Below are 10007 nucleotides of genomic sequence, written 5' to 3' on the forward strand. Positions count from 1 at the left end.
TTTTTTTTTTTGAGAGGGACAGAGTGTGCATGGGGGGGTAAGGCGCAGAGAGAGAAAGAGAATCTCAAGCTGGCTCTGCACTGTGCGTGCAGAGCCTGATGCAGTTCTCGATCCCATGAACCGTGAGATCATGACCTGAGCTGAAATCAAGAGTCGGACGCTTAACAATCTGAGCCACCCAGGTGCCCCAATAATTCCTTCTTTAAAAACCCCTGCTGGGGCGCCTGGGTGGCGCAGTCGGTTAAGCGTCCGACTTCAGCCAGGTCACGATCTCGCGGTCCGTGAGTTCGAGCCCCGCGTCGGGCTCTGGGCTGATGGCTCAGAGCCTGGAGCCTGTTTCCGATTCTGTGTCTCCCTCTCTCTCTGCCCCTCCCCCGTTCATGCTATGTCTCTCTCTGTCCCCAAAAAAAATAAATAAACGTTAAAAAAAATTAAAAAAAAAAACAAAAAAAAAAAAACAAAAAAACCCTGCTTTATTGAGGTACGGATGACATACAAAAAGCTGTGGATATTAATTAAGTTTGGAAAGTACACACCCATGTAATCACCACTGCAATCAAGGCCATAAACTTATCCATCACTTCTAAAAGTTTCCTCCTTCCCCTTTAAAACGTGTTTTAGGGGCGCCTGGGTGGCTCAGTCGGTTGGGCGGCCGACTTCGGCTCAGGTCATGATCTCGCAGTCCGTGAGTTCAAGCCCCGCGTCAGGCTCTGTGCTGACAGCTCAGAGCCTGGAGCCTATTTCAGATTCTGTGTCTCCCTCTCTCTGACCCTCCCCCGTTCATGCTCTGTCTCTCTCTGTCTCAAAAATAAATAAACGTTAAAAAAAATTTTTAAAAAGTGTTTTATTTTTTAATATAATAATCCCTTCAGAAAGTCTTCCCTAAACATGTTCCATCTCAACTCACTCACTAGGTAAACTCTTTTTCAAGCAGGTCCCACACACCCAGCCTGGGCTGGGGGTGCACAAAAATGCTTGAAGCCAAAATGGACAGTCTTGAAGTTTTGGACCCTACACCTTACAGCAAAGGATGCTGGGAGAGCAGACAGCAGGGGATCGAGGAGACTTCCCCTAGAACTGAGGCTTAACCCCCCAACACGCACAAGCTGTTGCAGTCCTCCTAGGTAACGCAGGTAAAAGAAATCAAGACAACCACCCCGGACCAGTTATAAATGAAGACATCACGTGCGGCTGCTTTGGGAAACAGTCCGACAGATCCCTAGATGATTAAACAGAATCATCACATGAGGCCGCAATCCTATTCCTGGGTATATACGCTGGAGAAATGCGGACACGGGTGCAAACCAAAGACTTGGAATGTTTACTGCAGCATGACTGAGAATGACCAGACAGTGGAAACAACCCACATGTCCATCACCCGCAGAATGCGGAAACAAAATGTGTTTTTTCTAGCCACACGGTGGAGTATTACTCACCCATGAAAAGGAAGGAAGCGCTAGCCTGTGCTACATGAAGGAACCTCAAAATCAGGATGCTGAGGGGCGCCTGGGGGGCTCAGTCAGTTAACTGTGTGACTCTTGACTTGGGCTCAGGTCATGATCTCACAGTTCATGAGTTCAGGCCCTGCATCTGGGCTCCGTGGTGTCAGTGTGGAGCCTGCCTGGGATTCTCTCTCTGCCCCTCCCCTGCTGGTGCTCTCTCAAGTAAATAAACATTAAAAAACAATCATGATGCTGAAAGGCAGATACAGAAGACCATACAACGTGTGATTTCATTTACATGGAATGTGTCGGATATGAAAATTCATGGAGACAGAAAGCAGATTCGCGGCTGCCAGGGGCAGGGAGCCGGTGGAGGAAAGTGGGAATAACTGGTAATGGGGCACACATTTCCTGTTTGCATTGTGGACAGGGTTTTTTTTTCACATTTATTTATTTTTGAGAAAGAGAGAGAGAGAGAGAGAGAGAGAGAGAGAGAGAAGGAGCAGGGGAGGGACAGGGAGAGAGGGAGACACAGAATCCGAAGCAGGCTCCAGGCTCCGAGCTGTCAGCACAGAGCCCAACGTGGGGCTCAAACCCACGAACTGTGAGATCATGACCTGAGCTGAAGTCGGATGCTTAACTGACTGAGCCACCCAGGCGCCCCCGTTTTTTGTTTTTAATCCAGTTTTAACAAAAACGTGACAGATTTTTTAAAGTTTATTTATTTTAAAAGGCAGAGAGAGTGTGTGCACGCATGTGTAAGAGTGAGGGAGGGGCAGAGAGAAAGGGAGGGTGAAAGAGAATCCCAAGCTGGGTCTGAGCTGTCAGCGTGAAGCCCAATGCGGGGCTCGAACCCATGAACCATGAGATCATGACCTGAACCGAAATCAAGAATCAGATGCTTAATTGACTGAGCCACCCGGGTGCCCCGAGACAGATTTGGTTTTAAACATATGAAGCTCTTTTGTATTTTAAAATTATAGAATAAATTAAGAAACATGGGGTGCCTGGGTGGCTCAGTCGGTTAAGCATCCGACTGCGGCTCAGGTCGTGATCTCGCCATTCGTGGGTTCGAGCCCAACGTTTGGTGCTGACCGCTCAGAGCCTGGAGCCTGCTTCAGATTCTGTGTCTCCCTCTCTCTTTGCCCATTCCCCAGTCCCACTCTGTCTCTGTCTCAAAAATAAGTGAACATTAAAACAAACAAAAAACAAAAAAGCAAGCCTGGGAAGAATACCCCACCCCCCCCAACACACATACACATACCTGTTTAAAATTGCAAGAATACAATTGCAAGAATAAAATTGCAAGAATACAGCAAGTCCTGTAGGCTGACTATAGCACAAGACAGATCATTCCCCCACCTGCAGAAATAGCTAATAACATTTTCTGGAAATAAAGCCTCAGTAATAACACAAACAATGCTACTCAGAAAGAGCCCGTGGGACACCTTCGGCCACCACCTGTCACGCTCAAGGTTTGTACCACTTGTCACTTACACCTAAAGTGCAGAACGTTAACTTCTGACGACGGCCAGCCTGCCCAGGGGAGGCCTCTCCTCCGTCCTGTGGGGAACACATTCTGCCACCACGGGTTGGGGACTCATGGAAGGCCTCAGAAGTATCCAACCACGGATTCCCCGGATTCCTCTCCAAAAATCGCTCCTGAGAAATCGCACGAGATGCAGGGCAAGACTTCCGCCCATGTCCCTCCTGACATTATCTGTAACCATGCGTAACTGGAGACAGATACATGTCCTCCAACAGGGCAACCACTGAGGAAGCCAGCTACAGCTCTTAGAGAAAATCCTCACATAGACATTGAAGTTGATGTTACAGGCCGTTCTGAACCACACAGAGAAATGCTTAGGATGAAATCTTTGATGAAAAAAAAAAAAAACAGGATATAAAAACTGCTTAGCCAGGGTCTAAGCCAGGTCTTATTTTTGCAAAACACCACGTGTGCAGGGAGAGAAAGGCTCACAAACATTCCAGAGAGGTTCTCTCCTGGGGTAAGATCACAGGTCATGCAGACTGTCTTAGCTGTGTTCTTCTGGATCTTTCTAAGCCTTTTATAATGATCATGAATGTCATTACCTACCAGAAATTTTCTTTGATTTTTATCATAGACTATTTACAGCATCAAAAAATTACTAAAAAAAAGAAATCAGGGGCGCCTGGGTGGCGCAGTCGGTTAAGCGTCCGACTTCAGCCAGGTCACGATCTCACGGTCCGTGAGTTCGAGCCCCGCATCAGGCTCTGGGCTGATGGCTCAGAGCCTGGAGCCTGTTTCCGATTCTGTGTCTCCCTCTCTCTCTGCTCCTCCCCCGTTCATGCTCTGTCTCTCTGTCCCAAAAATAAATAAACGTTGAAAAAAAATTAAAAAAAAAAAAAAAGAAATCAAAGTCACTGGATGAACATTTAGGTACAACGATAATGCAAGCAAACAAGTGATGTGTGTAAAGTTTATGAAGTTTCAAAATAAGGGAAATCCTTTTTTTTTAAAGTTCATTTTATTTTTTGAGAGAGAGAGAGAGAGCATGTGCAGAGAAGGGGCAGAGAGAGAGGGAGAAAGAGAGAATCCCAAGCAGGCTCCACACCCTCGGTGCACAGGCTGCTTGAGGCTCAAACTCCCAAAACCGTGAGATCCTGACCCGAGCGGAAACCAAGAGTCAGACGCTTAACCCACTGAGCCACACAGGCGCCCTGGGAAATCCTTATTGATTAAAGTTGGATGGGGGAAAAATACCAATATTAAAACCGCAAAGCCAATACTTCGTCAGTTTTTAAAAAGAATCATCAGAGGGGCTCCTGGGTGGCTCAGTCGGTTAAGCGTCCAACTTCAGCTCAGGTCATGATCTCACGGTTCGTGGGTTTGAGCCCTGCATCAGGCTCTCTGCTGACAGCACGGAGCCTGCTTGGGATTCTCTCTCTACCTCTCTCTCTGTTCCTCCTCTGCTTGTGCTCTCTCTCTCTGTCAAAAATAAATAAATAAACATTAAAAAGAAGAGTAATCAGAATAAATGAATACACAAATATCCATATGGTTATCTGTGGGTAGAGGGACTGTGTATGGGTGAATTATACTGTCTTACCTATAGTTTACGGGTTCTTCCTGTTTTCTAGAAGGAGCATTTATTTATATGCTATTTTTTTAATTATGAAATATCTCTGGCATAAAAAGAAGTTTGGAGAAAAATACAACAGCCACACACAAACCCCCCCTCTAAAGCATAAAGCACAGTTAGCGGGAGCCACAGACGCCCAGGTACCCCTACCCCTCCAGGGTCATCCCTGCTCTCCCTGAAGGTGACCGCTGTCTTCGATGTGCAGCCTTGTTCCAGCCTGTGTCCTTCACCACGTGTGTGGATGCTCATAAGGGACATTCACACGTGTGGGCCGGTGCTGCCCAGGGGCCTTTGTCACACTGGATGTGATGTGTTTAAACCACCACTCCCCAGGCGCCCATCAGTGTCTCCAGAAAGCCCTGAGGACAGAGCTGGTCACCCCCAAGCTGGTCCGTCCCCCTCGGCCGACCAAAGCCAGTGTCGCAGGGCAGGCAAGAGGCTGCTGGGCCCGGAAAGGGCTGAGCAGAGAGGAGCATCACCCATGCAGGCCACCCCATCCTCGGGGCAGACACAGCCCTCAGGAGACAGGGCCGAGTATGTGAGCCCTGCAGGGGCCCTGCCCTCTGGCCTTAGCCTCTGGAATGCAGTGCGAGAGGGCCACATGACTCACCAGGGCCTCGTCAGTCAGCAGCTGGGTGGCCATCCCTCCAGCGCCCAGGGTGACAGGAACGGGCTGACTGTGGTTGGGAGAGAGAGAGTGAGGGTACAGTGAGAGACCAGAGACCAGGCCTGGGCCTGCTTCACAGTGCAGACAGGACACGTACCCAGCAGGAAGCAGACAAGGAGGGACACACACACACACACACACACACACACACACACACACACCAATAACAAATGCTAACCACACTTACTGCATGCAAGGACCCGGACACACGTCTCTCCTTCAATCCTAACGCTCCTCAAGGTGAGTCCTATTTCCACCCCATTTCACAGATGAGAAAACTGAGGCCCGAGAGCTAAGCCACGTGCCCAAGATTCCACAGGGAATGGAGCTGGGCAGGGTACGTCCAGGTCCACCCACGTGCTCGCTGCCTCTCGAAGGCACACCCGGACACCCACCCACAGCCACTCACCCAGCATGAGTGTGCGAGTGTCCGAGTGCTGGTCTGGGGCCCCACTCCCCACCCCTGGGGGAGCTTCCCCACATTTCGTGGAGTAACTGTGAGGTTCAACTGACACACACACAGAAGGAACCGGAGCCTTACAGCTCACGGTAAGAGCTCCAGACATATCAGCGGTTATTACTGTTGTGGGTCCAGTGGGAAGCCGTCAGCTTTGTTTCAATGGGTCTCCTTTTTTACAGCAATGCCCTGCTTCCGTTTACGGCAGTCACACAGAATGCCCTTTGAAACGCAGCTGATTTAAGTAAAATAAATAAATAAAATTTAAAAACCAGTGAGCCAATTTAAATAAAAGACAAAGTTTTACTTTGGACAGGTGGCACAGGTTAGGGCAAATTCCTGGGAGTTTAGGGTATGTTGGTTCACTCTTGGTTCCATGGTGACCTGCCAGGACTTGCATGCCTCCCGTGATGGGGAGCTCACTACCTATGTTGCCAATACCTCTGAATAGAAACACGTTTTCCTTCTGCTAGAAGCCAAAAATATGCCTCCCTAGACCTCCCTCAGGATCACCCGGAAGAGGCACAGACGGTTAGCTACCGTGCCATTTCTCCAAGTGCCAGAAATCACTAGGGATGTTTATTATTATTCAGAACACACATCCCTAGGCCCCTGTCCAGACACTCTGCATCAAACCATGTGGGATGGGGGTCCAGAACCATAATTTCCAAACGGAATTACTAAAGTGTGTAATTTCCAAACGAAATTCTTAAGGTGTAAGAACCACAAAAACAAAGAAGGGTCTTTTTGAGGCCAAATGGCCCCCCACTTTCACAAGCAAAAATTTGTGATTTTAACTATGCAGGTCACACATAAGGACAGGCTGGCAGAAACCTTTAGAATACCAATTCTCTCCCGGGGGTGATTTTGGCCCCCAGGAGACATTGGGCAACACCTGGAGACATTTGTAGGTGCCACAATTTGGGGGCAGGTGACGCCATGAGCATTTGGTGGGTGGAGACCAAGGATGCTGTTCAATCACTGCACGAGACGAATGTCAATGGTGTGGAGGCTCAGAATCCCCACCGTTGATCACAAAGGCGTGGGCACAGGTCTCTTACGACCCACGACCCACGTCCGCAAACTCCATAGCACAGAGTCTGGCCTACAGCAAGCCCTCAAGAAAAACGTCCTCCAGCTTAAAACTCTCCAATGGTTTCCCACAGCATCAGAGATCATCCACAGTCTTCCCACGCAGCCCAGACCTCGAACACTTGGCCCCAGGCACGTCGGCCTTCCCATCTGCCTCCCTCTTCAGAAATGCTCATCCTGTGGCTAGCTCCTTCCCACGGTCACCTGCTTGGAGAAGTCCCCCACCCCCAGACCCCTGAGCTCAAGTGGCAACACTCTCCCCGCCCTTCTACCGTCTTCTTACAGCAGACATCATTATTGACAACTGTCTTTTCAAAAAGTTGTTCTCGGGGTGCCTGGGTGGCTCAGTCCGTTAAACATCTGACTTTGGCTCACGTCATGATCTTGCGGTCCATGAGTTCGAGCCCCAAGTCAGGCTCTGTACTGACAGTTCGGAGCCTGGAGCCTGATTTGGATTCTGTGTCTCCCTCTCTCTCTCTCTGCCCCTCCTCTGCTCATGCTCTCTCTCTCTCAAAAATAAACATTAAAAAAAAAAAAAAAAAAAGGCAGTACATGTGGGTGGGTGTGCTCCTGTGTGTCATTTCTGAGCCCTGGGGCAAGACCAGGGAATGAAAGACACCAGGTGGCGCCTTGAGGGGACCAAGTGGGAATGAGAAGGAGTTGTGCATTTTTTCCTTTGTATTCTTTTGTTTCCCTGGATGCAGTATCAAGGTCATCGTTTTTGAAACACAATTTAATTTTTAAAAAGGTATTATTTCTGCACTGGCAGTCTCTGGCTCCCATCCCCATACTGTGAGGTCAACCACACTAGCTCGTCTGGCTGGACAGGGACGTAACCAGACCCAATTCACCCAAGAGGCACAGTGAGCCGAGGGGCCCTGATATCAAAAAAGGTGAATCTAATCCAACCCAGATTATATTTGTCCTTACGGCAGTGGAATCACAAACTGTAATTTTTCAAAAAAATTTTAAAGGAGCCCACAAAGTCACAGTGGCCCTGTAAGGTGACTTGTCCAGGGGGCTGGTGACGGCTGAACCCAGTGTGGCCCAGGGTCCGTGCTTCCGCAAAGCCGGTGGCTCCCTCTTTCCTCCTCTTCCTCTCAGCTCTCTGGCATTTCCTTCCTTCCATTGTTCCTAGGGGACAATCCCATGGGGAAAAATCATGGAACTTTGTCTCAGATGAATCCAAAAGAAAAAAGAATTTCCCATTTGTCTGTTGATTGAGCACGGGGGCTCTGAGACCCAGATGACCGGGTGTAGAGCTGGATGACTGACTTAGTCTGAGCTCAGTTTCCCCATCTGTAAAATGATGATGATGACGGCTCCCACCTCAGAGTTCTGGAAGGCCTATAAAGGAGGTAGTCCCTGCAAAGTGCCCAGAACACGTTCCCTGAACAAATGAAGCCCTGGTCAGGATGGGGCAGGGGTTTCAGACTCCCCTTTAAGATGGGCCTGGGGAGGAGGGAGGAGAAGAAAGAGCAACCCTCCTTAGCCCCACATAATGTCACCCACACACTTTGCGGTCCACAGGCTCCCAGCCCCTCCAGAGCCTTCTACGGGCCAGACAAGGCAGTGAGGGCGTGCAAGGAGCTGGGGAATCTGGTGGTCCCAGGCTAGGTCCCCCTGTCCGGCCACACACGGTCTCTCACACAAGCTTTTGGGAGGAGCACACCCGGACATACCCACACACACACACACCTAGGAACGGTCAAGCCTAGACACAGGTGGACACACACGCACACACACAGGTAAAGGCAGTGACGGAGGGGGGCCTCAGAGAGACGCATGGAGACAGGTCCAGAGGCAAAGCCTAGACACAGGTGGGCAACCGATGGCACCTTCACAGAGACACTCTGGCCATACTGATAAAGGCAGACAAGTAAAGGTGGACAGGACAGTGACCCTCTCCCCCCCATTAGAGGCAGGCCAGGACTCAACACTGGTGGATACCCTGAGAGGCCACCGCAGGGAGGTGCACGCGAGCACATACACACACGCACACGCAGGCACGTATACACGCACACACCACGCACACGGTGCACACACATGCACACTGCGCTCACACGCAGGCACACTACGCACACGGTGCACACACATGCACACACGTAGGCACAAAGTACACGCACACCGCACGCACAGACGTGCGAGTACACACACATGCACACCTTGCGCGCACACATGCACACGCACCGAGAGGCGAGGCCACAGGAGGCCGCCCAGACTCACACTGACTTGCACACGCGCTACAGCCACACAGACGCGCCCCCTTTCCGGTCAGACCTCCCCACTCCCACCACAGCCCTCAAATACCGTCCCGGTGCCAGCACACCCTCCTGAGTCCGCATGCCCCCTGCCCTCGCCCCTCACCTCGGCCCACAGGTCCCCTCCCCGGGCGAGGGTCGGTCCCGGTGTGGGGAGCGCGCAGGGGCCCCGCCCCCTCTCCTCCCGCCTCGCCCCTTCCCTCCCCGCCCCGCCCCGCCCCGCCCCGCCCGCAGCGGGACTCACCCGCGCAGCTCCGCCAGGACAATGACCCGCGCCCGCGGGGCCCGCCCGGCCGCACTGAGCCTGCGCGGAAGCGCGGACTACACTACCCAGAGGCCCGCGCACGACCGCCTCCGTCGGGCCTTGCGCTGGAGCCGAGCGGAGCCGAGCCCATCCGAGACCCCATAGCGCCCCTCCACCTCCCGGAGGTCCCAGCAGCAACGCGCCAAAAGGGTGCGGTGCGGGTGCGGGTGGGAGGAACGAGGAAGAGGGCGGGGCGGGAGCGAGGGGGGAAAGGGAGGAGGGAGAGAGAGGAGGGGAGGGAGGGTATGGGGAGGAGGGCAAAGAAGGAGGGGAGGAGGGTGAGAGGGAAGATGGGAGGGGGAATCCGGGAGGAGAAGGGAAAAGAAAGGGGAGGCCTAGTTAGAAGGAGGAGGGAGGGGGACGAGGAGAGGGAGGAGAAGGGAAGAGATGGGAGGAGGAGGGACCCGGAGGAAGAAGATCTGGGAAAGGGAGGAGAGAAGGAAGAAGAAAGAGTGGGAGGAGATGAGAGGAAGATCTATAAGGAGGAACAGGGCAGGGGGAGAAAAGAAAGTAGGACTGAGGAGGGAGAGCAGGAGGGGAGGAGAATGGGGAGCAGACAAGAAAGAAGGGGGAGGGAAAATTCCAGAAAAGGAGGGGTCGTGGATGGAGGCAGAGAGAAGGGGCCCCAGCACATCTGGAGACATCCTGCAGCCCGGCCA

General features: G+C 51.7%; 1 protein-coding gene across 5 annotated transcripts in view; it reads right to left on the bottom strand.

Annotated features, from left to right (window-relative positions):
• Positions 1 to 9550, bottom strand: part of ZNF71 (zinc finger protein 71) — a 25488-nt gene extending 15938 nt beyond the window's left edge. The window contains exons 1-2 of one of the 5 annotated variants that reach the window (XM_040465388.1): positions 9289 to 9550; positions 5178 to 5244 (exon numbers count right to left, since the gene is read on the bottom strand). In XM_040465388.1, coding sequence (XP_040321322.1) covers positions 5178 to 5210 — 33 coding nt within the window. In that variant the 5' untranslated portion in view covers positions 5211 to 5244; positions 9289 to 9550. Of the gene's footprint in view, positions 1 to 5177; positions 5245 to 5421; positions 6996 to 9150; positions 9223 to 9288 lie in introns of those variants that run through there. The other 4 variants (XM_040465391.1, XM_040465387.1, XM_040465392.1 and 1 more) reach the window with 4 other exon arrangements.
• Positions 9551 to 10007: the final 457 nt, after the last annotated feature.

This window comes from Herpailurus yagouaroundi, unplaced genomic scaffold (assembly GCF_014898765.1).
Source record: "Herpailurus yagouaroundi ecotype Mexico unplaced genomic scaffold, PumYag 557, whole genome shotgun sequence".
NCBI classification, from domain to species: Eukaryota; Metazoa; Chordata; class Mammalia; order Carnivora; family Felidae; genus Herpailurus; species Herpailurus yagouaroundi.